This window comes from Cyrtonyx montezumae, unplaced genomic scaffold, assembly GCF_038088225.1.
Source record: "Cyrtonyx montezumae isolate F1298 unplaced genomic scaffold, pur_monq_1.0 scaffold_2, whole genome shotgun sequence".
NCBI classification, from domain to species: domain Eukaryota; kingdom Metazoa; phylum Chordata; class Aves; order Galliformes; family Odontophoridae; genus Cyrtonyx; species Cyrtonyx montezumae.
Window position 1 is genome coordinate 38,462,636 of NW_027071936.1, and position 20,680 is coordinate 38,483,315.

The 20,680-nt window shown below is 44.1% G+C and overlaps 2 protein-coding genes across 2 annotated transcripts; both read right to left on the reverse strand.

Moving 5' to 3' along the window:
• Positions 1-2,280: 2,280 nt before the first annotated feature.
• LOC136048962 (alcohol dehydrogenase 1-like) lies at positions 2,281-7,568 on the reverse strand. Its single transcript, XM_065736916.1, has 9 exons — positions 7,292-7,568; positions 6,614-6,715; positions 4,643-4,784; positions 4,294-4,381; positions 3,961-4,180; positions 3,592-3,852; positions 3,195-3,330; positions 2,618-2,756; positions 2,281-2,498 (listed from the first exon to the last, which is right to left on the reverse strand). The coding sequence occupies exons 1-9, from the start codon at positions 7,307-7,309 to the stop codon at positions 2,474-2,476; spliced, it is 1,131 nt and encodes a 376-aa protein (XP_065592988.1). The 5' UTR covers positions 7,310-7,568; the 3' UTR covers positions 2,281-2,473.
• A 1,865-nt stretch (positions 7,569-9,433) lies between these two features.
• On the reverse strand, positions 9,434-19,289 carry LOC136048988 (alcohol dehydrogenase 1). The gene is made up of 9 exons (XM_065736962.1): positions 19,125-19,289; positions 17,157-17,258; positions 16,175-16,313; positions 15,072-15,159; positions 14,748-14,970; positions 13,794-14,054; positions 13,255-13,390; positions 11,685-11,823; positions 9,434-9,716 (listed from the first exon to the last, which is right to left on the reverse strand). The coding sequence occupies exons 1-9, from the start codon at positions 19,140-19,142 to the stop codon at positions 9,692-9,694; spliced, it is 1,131 nt and encodes a 376-aa protein (XP_065593034.1). The 5' UTR covers positions 19,143-19,289; the 3' UTR covers positions 9,434-9,691.
• Between the last annotated feature and the right edge of the window lie 1,391 nt (positions 19,290-20,680).

The following is a 20,680-nucleotide window of genomic DNA, read 5'->3' on the forward strand; positions in this document are numbered from 1 at the left end:
TAACTTCTCTCTCTGTCCTTTCTGTCCCCCCAAGCTAGATCTAATCCACCCTTTTCTGACTTCTGTTGAGCTCATGACGTAGCTGCGTTTTAGCTGATATAGAAAAGTAGCTTTGCCTCCACTGAAGAGGTTTCCTTTGAAGCCAGTGTGAACAGAGACATTATTCCACTCTTGTTTCTACTGAATCCATGTTTCTGCAGTCGGGATCAGTTAAGTAGAATTGAAACCCTTCTCCCTGTGCTTTGAACAAACGTGTCAGTGATCCAGTCCATGCTGTTGGCCCTCTCACAACCTGCCCTGAGAGAGATGAGATTCTTCTGCTGAGCTTCTCCAGAATAGACTGCTTTTACGGCCTGCAAAAAGTCTTTGGGCTTGACTGCACAGGCAGAATCAAATGCATATATGCTTCAACAGCTCCTTCTGATCGGTCTGATCTCTCGTTAGACTTGTCTTGAAATCATTAGCCCTGCAGGGATGCTCAAGGACTCATTCTGCCGACACACACAGGCGAGCCGTTGTTTTCACTGTCCCCTTGTTTGAGTCTCCTTCACCCAGCTATTGGGCAAGCACTGTAAGTCTACCATCGTGTACTTAGGACTTCTGGCAGTGCCTATCATCTCTTTAGTAACATAAGTCGATATTGACAGTGTTTTCCGAGATGGAAGTAGCCTCTGTCCACACCTCTAGGTTTCAGTTGCCTAAAGCAGCCAGGTCCTGTATTTGTTTTGACATCTGGTAGGATGCACAGGAATGGTACAAAGCTGCACTGGGGCAGGTTCAGGCTATGTAGTAGAAAACTTTTTCCTGTGTGATCTGACATAGGAACAGGCTTCATTGTGTGGTGATTGAATAGAAATAGCCTCCGTTCCTGTTTCCAGATTGCAAATGCAGAAAGTCACAAGTTTCTCAGTTTAATTTTTTGCAGTGTGTTAGCTGTCACCAATTTCTCCCCAGTTCCTCAGTATTCACGGGTTAGGAAGCCTTTCCATTGTTTAATAGATTCTAATAAAAATAAAAATTGAAAAAACCTTAAGAAGAAGGAACATTCAAATTGTCTTTAAAGGAAAGCAGCAGCAAGAAAAAAAAAAACAGTAGAGCAGTTTTACATAAAATGCTTGGAAGAGTGGGCAGTCTTTTGAGGACCCTTAGGAGCATGGCATCCCTCCTTCTCCCAATGGCTAGAAGGGTAAACTTTGGAGCATGCAGTTTATTCTGGGCTCGTACCTCCCCTCTGAGGGAGGGGGCCTTTCTTCTCAGTGAGCTGAAAGAGGAGAAGGGGCACAGTGAGACACAAAAAAATCCACAGCACTGTGCAGCACTATGAACCACTGAGCCAGCAGTGTGCTCTTGTGGCCAGGAAGGCCGATGCTGTCATGGGATGCGTTAAAAGGAGCAGAGCATGGAGCGCATTGGAAAAAGTTATCCTCCCTCTGTACTCTGCTCTGGAGGTGCCACGTCAGGAATACTGTGTCCAGTTCAAGAAAAGCAGGGAATTTGTAGAGCGACTCCACTGGAGGGCTGCCAAAATAATGAGCAGCTTGGAGTAGCTCTTTTAAGAGGAAAGGCTGAGAGACTGGGAACTGTTCATCCTGGAGAGGAGAAGACTGAGGGGATTCTATCAGTGCTCACAAATATCTAATGGGTGGGAGTTGTGTGGATGGGGCCGGGCTCTTTTCAGTGGTTCTCAGCGGGTGAGCAAGGGTGAACGGCACAAACTGAACCATAGGGATTTCCGTACAAGCACGAGGGAAAAGTTTGTTCCTTAGAAGGTTTACAGAGCTCTGTACAGAGCTCTGTAAACAAATTGCCCAGTGAGGATGTGGAGTCTCCTTCTTTGGAGGTATTCAAAAACTGCCTGGGTGCTTTCCTGTGTAACGCACTCAAGGGATCATACTTTAGCAGGCGGGTAGGACTAGATGATGTGCAGAGCTCCCTCCCAACCAATACACCTCTGTGGTTCCATGAAGGAGAGAGAATTGAGAGTGTAAGGCATTGTGGTGCGATGAGAAGAAGGTGGAGTTGAAATGAAAGAGTTTGGAATGAGAGGCTGTGTCAGCGAATGACCTCGTGGAATGAAACACATGGTGATCCTGTGAGATGAAAGTCTGGCAGCAGTGCAGGCACTCTGTCCCTTGGTCTGAGTCACGGCATTCAGCCAGCTGAGATGATGGCCGAGGTGGAAGTGCACGTGCAAATGTGTGTGGGTGTTTGGCGTGAAAGTGTGCAAAGAATGTGCAGGTCAGAAACATCAGCATCTGTTATTTGACAGCACTCCATGGGAAGAGTTTGTAAGACAGCCTTTATTTATATGAATGATTTCTCGGGAGAGGATGAGCACAGGGCGCAGCAGTGCTGGCAAGTTGCTCGTGCTTCTCTCTTTACAGTCATGAAGGGAGATGGAGGAGGGATGGGCCCACACAGGAGGGCATCTGCTGGGCTGTGTGTTGAGCTCACGCTGGCTTGGCTGCATCCTTCAGTAGAGCAGCACACTGCGAATGCTGCAGAGGGAGGAAAGGAAGGGAGGAGTTACAAGTGGTGCTACTGGCAGTGTCCAGGAGCAGACAGAAGTGCTCCTTCAGTAGGTGCCGTGTGTCACCCCTACTAGTCAGAGTCTCACCTTTTGCCTGCACGCAGCAATTCAAATCCCTCGTTGATTTTGGCAAACGGCAGCGTGTGTGTGATCAGCAAGTCAGAGTTAAATTTCTTCTGCAAATAGCTGGTAACTAATTTGGGGATAGCGTCCCCCATTTTCCAGCCTAGAAACGGGAGAAATCACATGTGGTGAACAATTGGAGAAGCACTGTTTTGGTAAAGAAACATTGGTGGAGTTGCCCGGAGCCTCATCTCGCACGAGGGAGTGGAAGCTTCCAGAATATGTGTGGGCTTATTGTTAAGGTGGAAATTCAGAGTTGGTTTTCACTTGAAGTTTCAACATCAGCAGCTTCTCACAAAGACTTTCTGGGACATTTCCATGCTTCCAATATTCATGCTGACTATCAGGCTGGTGCATAACAACAGTGGGGGAGAGTTTCTTTTGCCCTGGATCTGAATACACTGCTGAATTTGTTAACTGCCTTCTCGAAGGAATGGTTAGGTGTATGTCCTGGAGTGTAATTGTTCCAGTGACATTTGGGAACTGCCAAGAAGGGAAAAGAATGAAATGTCTAAAATGTCTTTCTTGGCTTCCTACCTACCTCCAACCAGCGTCCCTTTAATGGTACGCCCACTTAGTAGAAGGAAAGGATCAATGGGAACTGTTGAACCTGCAGGTGGTTCCCCAATCATCACACAGACACCAGTGTTCATATTGCATGAGGCCAGAGCAGCAACCTGATGGACAGGAAAGTGAATTAGATGAATTTGTCATAAATGCATTCTTTCCTTGCAGGTTTTGCCCCACCCTGGAAGCTAAAACCAGAGGCTCTTTTTGGCACTGGCCCTGGATCTCTCCATTCCTGTTTTGACACTCCTGCACCACTTCTCCCAAGGCAGAATGGCCTGAAGTGCAGGTTACAAGGCAAGAAACCAGTGCTGTGATGGTATTGATTTGATGGGGTTCTGGGAAGGAGGATGTACTGAAATAGCACATACCAGTGTATCTGCAGTCCCAAAGACCTCAAAGGAATAGTCTACGCCATGACCGGTCATCTCGGTGAGCACCTGCTGAATGGGCTTCTTGAAGTCCCGAGGATTGATGCACTCAGTGGCTCCCAGCTGTTTGGCCTTGGCAAACTTGTCCTGGTTGATATCAATGGCAATGATGCGCGCAGCTCCAGCTGCCTTGCAGCCCATGACAGTAGAGAGACCAACTCCTCCGAGGCCAAAGATGGCACAGGTGGAGCCTGGTTTTACCTGCGTGAAATAGGGTTAGCCTCCTGTGTGAGGAGGAGGAGGCTATTGCTTTTTTGAAGGCATGAAGGTGGCTGTGGGGTGCTTATTTCGACACGTCTGAATACCAACCTTGGCAGTGTTGATGGCAGCCCCATAGCCTGTTGAAAATGCACAGCCAAGCACACAGACTTTGTCCAGTGGTGCAGCAGCATCTATCTTGGCCAGGGTGTATTCAGGCACTACGGTGTATTCTGAAAAGGTGCTCGTCCAGAGGAAGTAGTGGATCTGTTTTCCTTTGCAGGTGAACCTACTGGTCTTGTCAGGCAGCAGGTTTTGTGGTTCACTGAAGCTGTTGGAAGTATGTGCATGTGTTGTTCATTACATAAAGCATGTGTGTGTGCATGTCATGTTTGTTGATGGCTGAGCCTGTTTTGGTGCAGGGGTGGGTGAAAGCAAACTCACTGTGATTTCAGGCAGTAGTTGGAGTCAGGATTCAAGCAGAAGCTGCATTCTCCACAGTGGGGAAGGCCAAAGAGGATGACTTTGTCTCCTGGAACAAAGCAGATCCAGTGTTAGGTGCCTCCCACTCTGCAGCCTGTTGGCATGCCTCCACTGAGCTTGCTGATGACAGCAGCCCGGCGTGAGCCCTCTGCTTTCCCTGTGCATAGAAAATGTTCAGATCCCCCCTCAAGCACTCTGTGGTATTGATGAGGAAGGTGTGTGTGATAGTGTAGCACAACTGGTGTGCAGCCAGAAGGAGTTTCAGAGCTCTGGGCGGTCTCAGAGTCTTTGAGAGCCGACTCCTGGTTACCTGGTTTCACAGAGGTCACTCCTTCTCCAATGCTCTCTACGATCCCAGCTCCTTCATGGCCTAGGATGACTGGGAATTCTGCATCAGGAAAGGTACCTTCAAGAACATGGTCATCTGTGCGACATATTCCTGTGGCCACAATCTGTTAGAGGTAAAAGAACAAGTAACATTTGGAGCATTGTTTTTTTTTTGGCTTTGAAGCCTTCAGAGCCTTTATTGTCCGAACTGTGTACAGTAAGCTAACTGCAATTTTTGGTTGTTTTTTTTTTTTTTTGCTCCAATTGCATGCATATAGATTTATGGGGCTAATATTCTTTGTTCCAGTTTTCTTATAGAGCTGGCTGGTTTTTTTGGGGACCCCTCTTTAATTATTTTTTTTACTGGTTTGGGGAATATGGAGATATTCTTGTCAAGTAAATGGTGTTAAACATCTCAGTTTTCAAGAACAAGGCAGACAATCCTTGTAACTTCAGGACTGTCAGTCTCACTTCATTGCCTGGCAGAATTGTTAAGATTTTTCTGGTACTTATTGTAAAATACTTGAAAGACAATTGGTCACATCCAATGTGGGTTCAAACAAGGAAAATTCTGTGTAATGAACTTAATCTACTTTTATGACTTGTTTACCCTCCCCTACTTCCCCCCCACCCTGTTTTCACGAAGGGAAGCCTGTAGAGATAGTCTTGGCTTTTAGCGAATCTGTTAGTGCTGTTCTTCACTTATCTTTCTGGACCAAATGTCCTGCAAACACCTAGAGTGAAACATAATTTTATGGACGAACAACTGGCTGATGTGTTGGGCTCAGAGGACTGTGATAAATGTGGTCATATGTGCATGGTGACAAGTCACTCGTGGGTTTTTGCAGGGCACCATCTTGGGGCCAGTTTAACAGTTTCATCAATGATTTGGATATGGGTCTTGAAGGTATACTAAGTACGTTTGCAAATTATACTAAATTGGGAGGTGCTATTGACTCCCTTGAGAGCCAAGAACAGGAATTGCAGAGAGATCAAGATATATGTAAAGACTGGGAGATGAGAGCCTCCAGAGCAGCCAGTGGAGAAGGACCTGGGCCTTCTCTTTGGTGGCAAGTTGAATCTAAGTCAGCAGTGTGCCCTTGTACAGCCCCTGGGGCCAATCATACCTTGGGGTGCATCACATCTAGCACTGCCAGCTAGTTGAGGGAAGGGATTGTCCCACTCTGCTCTGCACTGGGGCAGCCTCACCTCAAGCACTGTTTGCATTTTTGGCACCACAATATAGGAAGAACATAAAACTAACACTGAGAGTGTTCTAAACAGACTTAGAAAAATGGTGAAGGGTCTGGAGGGCAAGATGCATGAGGAGTGGCCAAAGTCCCTTGGTTTGTTCAGTGTAGAGATAGGGAGAGTGAGGTGTGGTCTCACGGTGACCTTACATCTTCCTCACGAGGGGAGCAAAGTAGCAGATGCTGAGCTCTGCTCTGTGGTGACAGGGTCCAAGGGAATGCAGTGGAGCTGCACCAGGAGAGGGTGAGGTTGTGTGTTACGAAAAGACAGAGGATAGTCAGGTATGGAACAGTCACCCCAGGGCAGAGGTCACAGCACGAAGCTGCTGGTTTCAAGAAGCAGTTAGACAATGTTCTTAGATTTAGGACCCGAATTTGAGGGAGTCCTATGTAGAGACAAAAGTTGGTTGCAATGATCCTTCTGTGGGTCCCTTCCGCCTTTGGGTATTCTATCATTATTTGATTCGAGAAGCGTGTTGGCCACTGTGGATCACTATAATCCATCAGGAGATCAGGAAGGCAACAGACATTCCTAGACCCTAACTTAGGGGAAAACTAAGCATAAATACACATTTAGCCATGATAGCTATATTCAAGCTAAATCCACAGGAAAAAAATCCCACAGATGAAGGGGAAACAAACAAAAACTAACAAAGAAAACAACAAAACCACCACCACAACAACAAAAACCAATGTGTTTTTACCTTGACACGCACTTCGCGTGCCTTTGGAGGTGCAACCTCTATCTCTTCAACAGAGAGTGGTTTGCCCACTGCCCAGGCAATGGCAGCTCTGCATCGGATAACCTGGGAGAATGGAAGCGGTGAGGCTGTGTGAGAAGGTGTGCCTTTGAGAAAGAGTAACTACTTAAAAACAGGTAAACTGCTGGTTTGTTGCCCTCTGTCAGCAGCACAGCTCCAAGGAAGTACTAAACACTAATTCTGCCCTGTTCTGTGCCCTTCCAATGACCGGTTCTGCATCCTGTTCTTGTAGTGGGATCCCACAGTCTCCCTGTTCCCTAAGAGAGGAGCGGACCGAGGCTTTTCTGGAATGAAACAGAATCCCACCCCGCGTTCCCATAGAAGGAGTCTGGAGCAGAGGAGCAGCTGGCATCCAGGTAGAACTCATAGCAAAACGGCCACTCGGTTTTCAGTGTGAGAAAGCTGTTCAAAGCCCACCCCTGCTGGGGAAGCTGCTGCCTCATGCAGATACTGACACGCTGCAGTTCTATCAGAGCAGAGTGTTGTGTAATTCAGAGAGGTGTGAGTGAGTTAGGGGAGTCAGAGAAAGGATGGTCTGCAGCCCAAGCATGCTGGCTGAGCTGTTGCCTGGGTGTCTCTGTAGAAGAGGAGGAAGGAAAATAGGCAAGAAGGCACCCTTACTTTTCCAGAAGTGGCCATGCGGTCTGAGAGGAGCTGTCTCTGGCAGTGGCAGAGGCTGGAGGCTTGCTGCTGTCTGTCCTTCTGGACCCGTGTCTTGCGTGGATGCCCTGAGTGCAGCTGAGCACCTCTGGCTGCAGGTGAAGGTCAGGCAGGGGCACGCTGGGAGTCCTGGCAGAGGGCCAGAGGGAGCTCAGAAGAGAGTGGGAGAGGTGTTTCCCCTGCATACAGGGCTGTGTGCTGAGGGCATAGTGAGTGGTGAGGAGACGGGTAGCAGCAGAGAGGTGTTACCCCGTGCCCTCCTCCAAAAGGCACGTCAGAGCTCAGAGAGACTTTTTTTTTGCAGTTGCTTGTGGAAGGGCTGAGGGTTGAGGAGGCTCCTATTGCCACTTGTGGTTCCATAGATACCACTTGTGGCAAAGGGGAAACCTTTGGCCTAGCAGCAGCTTGCCCCTAATTATTTGTGAAAGGATTAATAATTAAAAAAGAAAAAAAACACCTGTAAGGCATGATATGGTGAAGGCAGGAATGGGAGCATCTGCTTGCCATGAGAACAAAGGCCCAAAACGCAGCGTCCATGTTGCCTGAGCCCTCTCAAGCTTCCTCAGTGCAGAGAGACATTGCTAATGTGTCTTTTGGCTGTCAGAGCTGTCCCCTGGGGCATGGTGGCCCTGTGGTGTGACAGTGGCTTTGCCGTGTGGAGGTGCAGCCGGACAGCCTGTCCTCCAGCCGTGCCGGTTCAGCCCAACACCCGCATGCTGATGTTCAAGTTGTGCCATGCTGCTGCCAGGAGCCTGAGGCCTTGGTGTTCTCAAACCTGTGGGCACTCAGGACAACAGAAATCGACTTGCATGTGATTGAACAGGACAGGATTGAGGAATTTTGTTGTACTTGATTCCCTAGGTCGCTTTCTTTTTTGATCCTCCTCCCTAAAGAATGATGCTTTATTCCTTAAAGCTCATGCAATAGGACGTGCCTCAGGAGCACCATGTATCTGGCACATGGAGGATAACTTCTCTCTCTGTCCTTTCTGTCCCCCCAAGCTAGATCTAATCCACCCTTTTCTGACTTCTGTTGAGCTCATGACGTAGCTGCGTTTTAGCTGATATAGAAAAGTAGCTTTGCCTCCACTGAAGAGGTTTCCTTTGAAGCCAGTGTGAACAGAGACGTTATTCCACTCTTGTTTCTACTGAATCCATGTTTCTGCAGTCGGGATCAGTTAAGTAGAATTGAAACCCTTCTCCCTGTGCTTTGAACAAACGTGTCAGTGATCCAGTCCATGCTGTTGGCCCTCTCACAACCTGCCCTGAGAGAGATGAGATTCTTCTGCTGAGCTTCTCCAGAATAGACTGCTTTTACGGCCTGCAAAAAGTCTTTGGGCTTGACTGCACAGGCAGAATCAAATGCATATATGCTTCAACAGCTCCTTCTGATCGGTCTGATCTCTCGTTAGACTTGTCTTGAAATCATTAGCCCTGCAGGGATGCTCAAGGACTCATTCTGCCGACACACACAGGCGAGCCGTTGTTTTCACTGTCCCCTTGTTTGAGTCTCCTTCACCCAGCTATTGGGCAAGCACTGTAAGTCTACCATCGTGTACTTAGGACTTCTGGCAGTGCCTATCATCTCTTTAGTAACATAAGTCGATATTGACAGTGTTTTCCAAGATGGAAGTAGCCTCTGTCAACACCTCTAGGTTTCAGTTGCCTAAAGCAGCCAGGTCCTGTATTTGTTTTGACATCTGGTAGGATGCACAGGAATGGTACAAAGCTGCACTGGGGCAGGTTCAGGCTAGGAAACCTTTTCCTGTGTGATCAGACATAGGAACAGGCTTCATTGTGAGGAGAGTATGATCATTCATAAGTATTAAAAAAAAAAAAAAGCATATATTATGGTATGAAGATAGACTCTCTGTGGCCTTCTGGAGCGACCTTAGCTCTGTGTGGTATTGTAAATCTTTTCATTTGTGTACTGTGTAGTGTGTTTCAGGAAGTGCTGGTATTCGGAGGACACAGTAGTCCAACCTGTGTGCAAGTTTAGTGAGGGAATTAACTTCTCCATCTGCCCTTAGTTCTCAGGTATGTTTTTTCTCTGACTTGTAGGGCAGTGTCAGCAGCAGAAACAAAACCTTTCATAACACCTGTGCCAGAAGCAAAGACTAATTTCTTTATTCAATCTTAAGATAAATAGACATCACAGTGCAGAAACTTGAAAGCAGTAATGAAGAAGAAATGATGGGGCAGAAGATTATTTCCATTCTAAATGCTGTGCTTATAGTTTGGATGATAAGCTTGATAAGCTTTAAAGCAAAGGTGGGAGTGACACTTTTCAGAACTGTCTGATTTGTATCAGTTGTACTGGAGCAGAATGAAGTTTGTACTGCTGCTAAAGCCATCGAGAATCCTATAGTATCAGGACACTGCGAATGCTGCAATATAAAATGACCAATTAGTGACTGTAGAAAAGCCCCTGTGCCAACATTTGCAAAACATTGTTTACTCTGAAAAATCAGGCTATTGCTGTCAGCCTCCCCTCCCTAGCCCCAGCTGTAGTAAAATGATGAAGAAGATGTACAAAGCTTGCTGCAGATGCAGAAAGGACAACTTATGCTAGACTGGGAAGCCTTCATGTGTGAAGTCCAGGGCTCCTGGCTCTGCAAAACCAAAGATAGCTGGGACAGTCCTTTGAGGGATTGCTAGGTTCAGCCCTCCCATTCCCATTGGCTCTAAGGGTAACTTCTAGATGGTGAAACTTATTCTGGGCTGGCACCTCCCCTCTGAGGGAATGGGCCTATCCTCTCAGCTGGCTCAGATTCAATCCTGTTGATTTCATTGTTTTGATCAGTAAGTGCTCATGTTCTGCTGCTGCTCACGTGCACTGCTGAGCCAAATTCAGCAAGCTTAATACACTCGATATCAAATGAGGAAAAAAAAGAACAGAGCTAAAAGCTGCCAGGAGGATACTGGGACCTTCAGCACTGGAATGAAAAGCATTTTCTTTTCCTTAGAAGAGGTTCAAAATATATTCTATAAGAGTAGAGACAACTGTCACAATAGATCTAAAAATACTACCACACTGGTATTAGCATTCCCATTCACATTTTAAGGCTATTTGTTTATCTATAGCTGATGAGAAACAGCATGCAAGAAAATAATTAGCTCTACTCTGACTACTTTCTCAAGCAGGTTATGTTGATTTCTGGCAGAGATGATGGATTGAAGGGGCCTGGAAATTTTTTTGAGGTAGGTTTTATATAAAAGCTTTTATACTCTCACCTGCTAGAGTGTAGTGGGCCTATCAAAAGTACAGGGACTGTGTCCACTGAGCAGAGACAGTCAGGAAAAGTTGGTAACAGACTTTTCTTCAAGGGTTTTTAAACCTAGGCTAAGTTTAGAAAGCCTTAACTCTCTAATGACTTTGGCTAAATAATCATAGGTACATTGAAGCATGATTCTTGCAAACTCTACATGATATAATGTGAACACTGAAGCATTTTACCCAGTAACCACTGAAATGTTTCACTTCATAAATGATTGGGTCAGTGTCCCTGTCTTCAGGTTGACTGTCAGTACCTTAGCAAAACTGATGGTATCCCCATCCTCACCACTTCCCCTTTTTTTGTTACGCTAAAATCTAAAACCAACACAATTAACAATTAGAATAGATATAAGGACAGTCAAAAAAACAGAGTTAAGTGCTGAATAGTTGGAACCTGAGAACAAAGCCCAAAGAAAACATGAGAGGGAAATACCTTCTGCTATGTACTTCTTGTATTTAAGAGTCCAAGCCCCCTGCCAAAGCAGCTCCCTAGCCCAGGTTGCACAGGTAAAGCCTGAACACATACTAAAATATATAGATATATTTCTCACTTCTGCCAATGAGAATTTTCAATTTTTGCCATGGTGAATCTCATCAAAACATCTGAGAAACAATATTTCTGATTTCAGTATCCTATAAAAACAGTCTGAGCTGAAATCTCAAAATATTTGAAGAATACACAACAGCCAAATTGTAAGTCAGCAACTACTAGTTGTGTATATACACAAACTAGTCTCCCTTTTGAAATACTCCAAAGTGACTACCCAGTGATCTTTGGACTGATGGCACTGGGACTCTGTTCCCTATGAATATTACAATATGAATGGTAAGCTGCTCTTCCACTAAACAGGTTATTTTTGTATTCCTGTTCCTCATCCTAAAAACGCTTCCTGAAATGTGATAGAATTAACTTCCCATGCTCTCTGCAGGTTCATGTTTACAGTTTTCTTGCGTGCTCTTTTCTAATGGGTGCTGACTTACTCTTCTGTGTGCCCTTTTCTCCCTCTGCCATGCCCTGTCTTACTGTGCAGTTCTTAAAGTTGTTTATAAACTATTTTCACAATTAAGCAGTGTTTACCTCTTCCCTGTCCTTAGCAAATCAAATCCCTCATTGATTTTAGTTAAAGGAAGGGTGTGGGTTATTAATGGATCCAGAACAAACTTTTTCTTCATGTAATCAGCAACCAGCTGGGGGACTGCATCTTTACTCTTCCAGCCTGAAAGAAAACCACAGACAATGGAAAATGAACCATTCAATGCTAGTGAAAATAGATAAAACTTTTAGGGGCTTAAATTCTTAGATAAACTTTCTACAGCAGAACAGCATGATGAAATACTGCAGTATAACTTTACCTTCATAATACAGAATGCCAAGAAGAGGTGCTGTACTGAGGGCAGCTAGTGGAGTGGAGACAGTGGAATATGTATGACAAACCAAGCAACCACTGCACCAGTACAAGTCTAAATTTCTGAAATTTGAATCTTAAAAGAATCAAAACCTCCCCCCTCCTCCCCCCCAATACTGTTTTAGCCTGACTATTGATACTTAATTCCCTAAGTCACACATAATAACAAAAACTACAGTGCTGACATCTCTGTTAGTGACTAGAAACTTAACAGAAACAAAATAGGGCAGTGGGAGGGGTTGTCTGTCTTTCCTTACAGGCAGTACTAGATAGATAAAGCCATCTCTAATGACAGGATCTCCTCCCACAGTAACCTACTTGGCTCTTTTAGTCAGGTGCCTATTGAATATATCAGAGGAACTGGTTGCAAAAGGGAAAGCTGCTGGGAAAAAAAGCTTCCTCTGTCTTTTAGTTCTTTTAGTTTTGCATTCAGTGAGTTAGAGCTTGCTGAGTGTGGGAACCCTCTGGAAGAGCTCAGGAAAGAGAAGTAACAGCGAGTGATGGCAGCTTGCTGGGGCTAAACATGGCAAGTAGGCTGTTCTGAACTGAATGTCCTTCACAGTTCCTGACTCTGTTTTTGCTCCCTGGTCTCTATTCTTTTTTCTGTCTTTGTCTTTTCTGCCTTTTGTTCTCCTTTTATCTCTTTTTTGCTCTTTCTTAGTAACCCTTCTCTTTTGCTCTTTTCTGTATTTCATTTTCTTCCCCCCCCATCTCTCCCCACTTTTCTTTCCCCTTCTCTGTCCTCTTTATTTTTCCACTCTTTTTTCTCCTTTTCATGCTCCTTTTCTCTCTTTGTCCTTTACCCACATCTTTCTCCTTCTCCTCCTTTTCTTATCCATTTTAACTACTTCTCCTTCTGCACACCCCTGTCCATTTATGCTTCCTATTCTTTCAGCCTCCTCTCCTCTCTGCCTTTTTTTTTGTGTGTTTCTCTTTCACTCTCTCCTTTTTTTTTCTTTTTTTCTTTTTTCTCCTAATGTTTGCGTTTTTTTTTCTGCCCCTTCTTACCTTCTTCCTCTTGGTTTTTCTCTCTCCTCCACTGTCCACTAACCATTTCTGATAATAGTTACCTTCATGAATATTCTTTGTGCTACTTTGTTATCAAATTAGTTAGCAAATTAGTCCAGCTATCAGTAGTACTATAGGACAGGTTAGAGCCATAAGTTTAGAGATATTCCCTTTGATTCAGGTTAATAGGAAAGTTTCACAAGGCAGTTAAATCACATCTTTCCAGGTCCTCACCTCCAAAGACGGACCCTTTCCAGGTGCGACCACTAAAGAGAAGCATGGGGTTAAAAGTTATCTTTTGTGCTGCAGGGGGCACTCCCACAATCACGCTGACTCCGTAGTTGTTGTGGCAAGAAGCCAAGGCCTCAGTCTGCATTAAAAACAGAGGGACATGTCAATGTCATGCACGTTTTGCCTTTGGGGCACAAAAAAGCGAATCCTTCTCTGAGGAATCAACTTGCAATTTGAAATCAATCAGTTGCTGTAGCTAACACTGTTGTATCTGCTCTTATGTTTTAGTTTCTCTGTTTTCCAACTTTGTTTTACTCATTTAATGATAAGATGCTGTTGGATAGATGACAGTGAATTAAGTCACCTTGCCTAGACTCTTCTTCTATTAGAATTTAGAGGGACTACATTTAAGTTCCCTTTCTTAAGTTTTTGGGTGTGCTTCTGTCCCTGCATCTCAATGGCTGATAGCCAGACATCACAGATTTCCAGTTTGCTTAACGCTTTGCCAGTGGCAACAAAGACCACATCTTTTGTTTGCATACCATGGTTTCAGTACGGCCGATGACCTCGAAGGAGTAGTCCACACCCTGGCCAGTCATTTCAGTCAGCACTTCATGAATGGGCTTCTTGAAATCTTTAGGATTGATGCACTCGGTGGCTCCCAGCTCTTTGGCCTTGGCAAACTTGTCCTTGTTGATATCGATGGCAATGATGCGTGCAGCTCCAGCTGCCTTGCAGCCCATGACAACAGAGAGGCCAACTCCTCCGAGGCCAAAGATGGCACAGGTGGAGCCTGCTTCCACCTGCATTAACACGACATCCTGTGTCAATCCAGGTAAAGTACATTGCATTTTCTTACTATCAATATGTTTTCACCTAATCTATTTCTTGTAACTTAGAGATCATCTGTTGAGAAGAAATTTGCTTATGCATATGTGCTAGTGCAGTAGCCAGTTATGCTGTTATAACCCTATATGTGACTAAGATAAATTATCCGTACAATACATTACTAAGTCTAGATCTTCATTACAACATTCAGCTTCAGGTTTATAGACAGATTATTTTTATGATGCTCTATATTTCATTGGCATTAAGATTTCCATTGGAAATAGTGACAGCTATAGAAAGTCACATTTATGTACTGCTACCAATTCTTTGAATTCACTGTGTAAAGTTTGGGAATATAGGAAGCTTAAAGTTACAATAAAATATATTGGCTCTGTTGTAATATTTTTTGAGGAGTGATAAAGCTAGAGGTCTGAAAGAAAACTTAGTAAATCGCAATCGGGTTTTCAATTGGACTTTCTCTTAAAGATCTCTAAGCACCTTAGAGGAACTGAGGACGGGAAAGAACTAATATCTTCTTTCCACCCTGAACACAGCAAAAAGAACCTTCACTTAAAAAAGAACCAAAAAGAACCTTCTGGCTGCCATGTTGGCACCGTGCTCACAGGCCACACGATCCTGAACAGGGTAGAAACACCCATGGTGCTTGCCTTGGCAGTCTGCAGAGCAGCCCCATAACCAGTTGAGAATCCACAGCCGATCAGGCAGACTTTTTCCAGAGGAGCAGCAGAATCAATTTTGGCTACAGCAGTTTCATGCACTACCGTGTATTCAGTGAATGTACTTGTACCAACAAAATTATGAATTCCTTTCCCTTTGCAGGTAAACCTAGTGGTACCATCAGCCATTAATCCAGTAGGTAAGTGAGAAAGACTGAAAGATAACCAGACATAATGGCAAATGAGATCTGTCACATGATCTATTTTGTGCAAGTTAAAATCCAGTAAAGGTCACAAGTAATCTAAGAAACTCACTCAGTTTTACTGCACAAGTTACCCTTTGGGCTTAAGCAAGCACTGCACTCCCCACACTGTGGAACAAAGAGTGGAATAACTGCATCTCCTAGAAAGAAAACAGTAATGATTAGACAAACACACAGGCACACAAGAAGCATGCAGGTAAAAACATAAGACAAGTACTTTTAATTCCTAAAAAGAACATGCAGTGGGAGTGCAGTGCTGGACTTATTTCCTTCCACTGCCTCTCTCTGACACAGAGGACATCATTAATGCACTTCTGACAACAGCTTTCAACATACAAAATCCCTGCTGTCTTTCACAGAATTGAGACTGAGCTATGTCGTAAAATCTTCATAGCTACTGCTATTCAGAGTGTCCATTCAGCAGTTTTTAGCATCTGCTACTTAATAAGTATGTGAGGAAACTGAGATAAAAGTTGACATCTACTAGGACAGGAGGTTGGTAAGTTAAGATAACAGAGCTGTAAACTGTGTGTAGAAATGGGAACTAAGTTAAGCATTAATTTGCCTGCCCTCTTGAGTCTCTTATTTCAAGATTTTATCAGTGATGCACACAAGGTAAGACATCCCTAATTCTTTAGAATAATGATGCAAATTAACAAAGTAACCAGTGTGAAAATGAACACACATTCACAACATCCAGGCTTAGTAATCATTCCACTAAAACAACTTTGTGGGTCTGAGAGCCAAAAAAATTGTTTCTCTTTTGCAGAATTCAGGGTTAGGTACGGGTGGGGTTCATGTGCACATGCATACGCTGCTGTTCCAGCTCAGCTGGAAACACATGGTATCTAGTATTATACAAGTTCTGGAAATTTAAGTGAAAAAGCAGCTAGGGCTATAATTAAAATGTGAAATACACATTTTGTTAAAGCTGAGATTTCTAATAAAATTTGTTCTTATTGTATTTAATGACCTGCTTTGGACAGACTTTGTACTTGTGACCAGTAAAAACAAAGATACTTGAAATATAGAGGTGTTGAAAGTGAATTACATGGGTAGTCCTCTCCACTACAAGCACTCACGCATAACAGACTTCAACTTAAAATAGGAGCCTAAAAACTCAGCACAGAGTTTGTGTTCAGTGCTGTTTTGTACCTGGCTTTAATGAAGTTACTTTCTCCCCAACGCTTTCCACCACACCAGCGGCCTCATGCCCAACGATTATTGGAAAAGGCATAGCCAGTGCCCCAGTCACCACATGGTCATCAGAGCGACAGATCCCCGTGGCTACGATCTGATTTAGGAGAAAGACAAGGCAAGAATCTTTCAGCACTTCACTATGTCACATCATACATGTCAGTTATGTCATCTATTTGGAGCTGCCACTTGCTTCTCTCCAAAATTACACATGCACGCAATAAAAATGAAGGTAAAACACTATTAATTGCTCAAGTCCTAATCTTCATTGTTTGCAAGTCTCTAATTTACAAAGCAAGACTCCTCTGTAAATGCTTGCAGCATACCCCTGATTGTTGGGCAGAACCAGTGTCCACACAGCAGGTGAAGAACAGAATAAAATAGATTATTCCTAATATTTTTATATTTGCATATATATAATTTTATATATACATAATTACACTGTGATTTATTATATTTTTATACGTGTATATGTTACATATGTTAAAAGATACATAAAATTTCAGCCATACATAATATTCTGCAACACATTTTGTCTTTTCTTGCACTCAGAACAGCAGCATTTCTTTTGAAAGATTTAAATATGCCTTTAAAACAACTTTTATTCTGACAAGTGCAGTTGTTGACCCCACGTAAGGGTTCTCCTCACCCATACAGGACTTGGAACTGCTCTAAAGCAATGTCATCTGAAGCGTAACAGATAACACCCGGATAAAAAAAGGAGGCACCCAGCGCTATTTCCTAGCACACAAGGGAAGGAAAAGTGTAATTCTTGCTTTCTTAGGAATTCAGGTTTTTGCCTTGTACTGGTGTGTTATTAAAGACAAACAAACTGACTGACTGACTCTGAAAAAAGAAATGATTAGATTTAAGGCTTGAGGCATGTTTCATAGATCAAATGCAATTTGTAACACTTCCTTTAATTTTTTATTTTAAATACCTTAATGCGAACTTCGTGGGCTTTTGGTGGGGCAACTTCCACCTCCTCAATAGAAAATGGTTTGTTTGCTTCCCACAGTACTGCTGCCTTGCATTTAATAACCTGCAAAAAGAGCAAAGGAAAAAGGAGTGAAAAAGGAGTGGTGCTTGCAATGAGACAGGTTCTTGACATCTGTACATGCAGAATTCCTGCTCATCTCTGGGGAAGATGGAAAACTAGGAGGAAAAAAAGCCACCACCAAAGTCAGTGTCCATAAGTCAGTTGTTTTATGTTGGCTTTTTTTTTTTTTGCCACCAAGATCATGCCTGGCTCTGTTCATATCTCTGTCCCCGTTATTTCTTCCTGATCTTTTTGGGTGGGGTCTGCTCACCTCAGAACTTACACAGCTACAGGCCACGGAGTAAGATTTTTCTACACAGTGTGACACCACTGTGTTGCTAAGTAGAAACAGACACATCTAGCAACAGATTGTCCACTGGTAATGAAGACAGCAAGTACGAGGAAACAGATCTGCAATGTAAAATAGCATAGCTTCAGTAGCCAGATGCAAAGGGGGAAAGAGCAAGAGCTTTGAAATTGTGACCTGAGAGGTCAACTCTAAATGTAATGCTGCCAGTAAAAAAAGAAAAAAGAAAAAAAAATTACAGGTGAAGCAAGATCACATTTTAAAGGGCAATATTTTCAAAGAAAAATCCCTGGAAAAGAAAAAAATGAACTATTGCACATTGCTCAGTAACGATTTCACAATTTGCAGAGACAAAGCATGTGCAATGTTTGTAAGAGCAAAGATGGCCAATAGCTGTGGATCCATCAGAGCAAACAGATCTCTCTTACAATTAGATGTCAGGCTCTGTTCTGGTAGCTGACTCCCTGAGGTTTCAGCTGGAACAGGATCCCCCACATGAGCCATCAGCACACTCGCTCTATTACAGCAAGCACTAGCTGGAGTCACAGCGCTTTGTTTTCTGTTCTTGTTTTCTACCACCCTTACAAGCTGCAGCAGCAGAGGAAGAGTAAGCTGTAGAAACACACCCTTTATAGAGGAGGAAGATTATGCTGCATGGTAAGCTGCAAGGTAAATACACTGAAAACAAAGTGCACTAACGCCCCAACACCTTATCGCACTCAGTCAAGGGCTGAACAGAGAACTGAACTTGGTGAATTTACCTCTGCTCATTGAAATTAATTTCACGCTTGCTGTATCTCTGAGTTAAAGAAAGAAAGCATTCCCCCCCCCAATTTATTTTGTTCAGTTTTAAGAGTAGTGAAGACAGCAGGCAGTAGCAGCAAACAAGCGTGGTACTTTCTTAAGGCACATTCCAGCAAGGTGCAGTCCCTCAGACATTTTCCATGTGTGGGTTGCTGACCATTGCCCATTCTGGCAAGTTTCTGAGTACATTTTAGCATCTCTCAGGTAGCACAAGAAGTAGACAAATAGACATGAGCAGTGGTAGCAGCTGACTCGCCTCTCCTCACCTACTGAAGATGTGAATACTCAGGCCCAGCTCAGTACTGCACTATTGGCAGTACTTTTGCTTTCTATTAACTTAAGCTTTGAACTCCTTTAATTTGAATTTAATGATTGAAAGTGATGCAGCTGATAAATACATTTATTTTTCTGAACCCTTATTACACCATATTACACAGTCAATCAGAGTTTGAAACTAACTTGCTCAATCTGGGGGTACTTCATTCTTGCTCTAATGTCATTAGCTTATGTTGTCTCAGCATTTAAATAAATAAATTGAAATCATTTGCCATGAAGAGCCTAGCAGCCATTCCCTAGGAGAGTACAGTGGTCTGCAAGGAAAGGCAGCCCTACTGTACCAGCTTTCTCCTGAACTCTTATTTGTAGTACTCCACCAGTATTTATGGTGTCCCTGCAAAGAAACTGTACTTAAAATGCATTACTGTGCTGGAGCAAAGAAACTTTTCCTTAAAAAAAAAAAAAATAATAGTAATCCTTACTTTGCCCGCTGTGCTCATGTTGACTGGTTCGTGTTTTCAAATCTTTCTCCCACGGGTTTCTTGTGCTGAATCAGGTTGCTGATACCACAGTCCTGTCCAGTGCCCAAGAAGCTGCTCTTACAAAGTGCTTCTGCAAACGTGTTGCTCCAACATTTAGCCAGGCTGCTGTGCTCAAAGTCCCACCCCTTACACATCTAAAGTGCCAGCAAGAAAATGAGCCACCCATGCGCTGAGATCTTTACAGCTTGCTATTTTCCCAGGTCCTTTGCTATGCTCATCCCTCCTTTTTCATAGCCTATCCCTGGCTGGCCTCGACATCATGGGAAGAAGGCACAAGCCCTGGCTGGAAGCTCTCCCCTCTTCCCTCCTCTCTGGGAGGCTGTCTTCCAAATCTACTGCTCTCAGGAGCACTGTGGGAGCAACAAGGGCTAAGCAGCTCCTGAACTCAGAAGGGCGGGGATACAGGGACACAAAACCTTTGCAGAATGATGTTGTTAACACTCAGCTGATGTATTAAAACATTATTTACAATCTGCTTAAGAATCATCCGCTGTCAATCTGTGGCTCTACCTGCTCCTCTGATTCCTCAGGTTTTACAGTCCGGCTACTCATTGATCTGTTGGAATGGCTTTCAGTGATCAGTGACCAAGGACTACATGCTTAGTCACGCTGACTGGAAAACCAACTTAAACAGAGGACACGTGTTTCTTGACACGTGCAACAGCCTGCTGGTTTTGCAAGTGATTACCTGACCTGTTGGATCCGACGATACCTGCAAGCCCAGGCCCCAGCACACGCCCACACACTCACCCTCTCTGGGTACACTGCCCTGGTGCGAGGCACTGTGCTGCCTGCAGATCACGAGTGAATGTGCAGGCGTGACACGGCACACTGACGGTCAGCATGCTCCTTTGCACACTCAGCGGATCAGATTAAGTTCCGGACTCTTGTAGCCTCAGGTGAATCTTCAGGGATGGCAGGGTGTCCCAGCAGCCTCAGAGCTGCACCTCCAGTCTGCTAGGGATGCAAGCCACATTTGGTCCAGGCGGAGATCATGAGTCCCTGCTAAAGCATTTTAAAGACCCATAGAGCAAAATGGGGCTGACTTAAGGCTTCCTATGAAAAGAGGCTAACAGAGTCCAGAGATGGTGACCTCACCTCTGGGGCACAGCAGACGTCAGGGAATTGATCCATTCAGTCCACTCTCTGAGTTGCTGTGCATCCCGCACAGCCACACATCGCTAAGAGTGGAGTGACAGATAAAATGCTCAAAACAGAAGGCTGAGAACCTCCAGGTAATGTAAGAAATGTAAGAAAATGTAAGCAATACCAGTTATTTTAGATGTTGCCTTGTTCTGTCAAGTTTAGAATTCATGGTATGTTGCTATTAAAAGAATTTGTAGCGTAACACAAAACGCCAACTCAAAATCGTGCGTACAAAGAAGCTTCTGAATTCTCCCCTAAGGCCTTCAACATAGAAAATGTTCTGTGTGCTCTGTGGCAGTACACCCAGAACACCATGTGTACATTCCTGTCACGTGCAGGTTTCTTTTGCA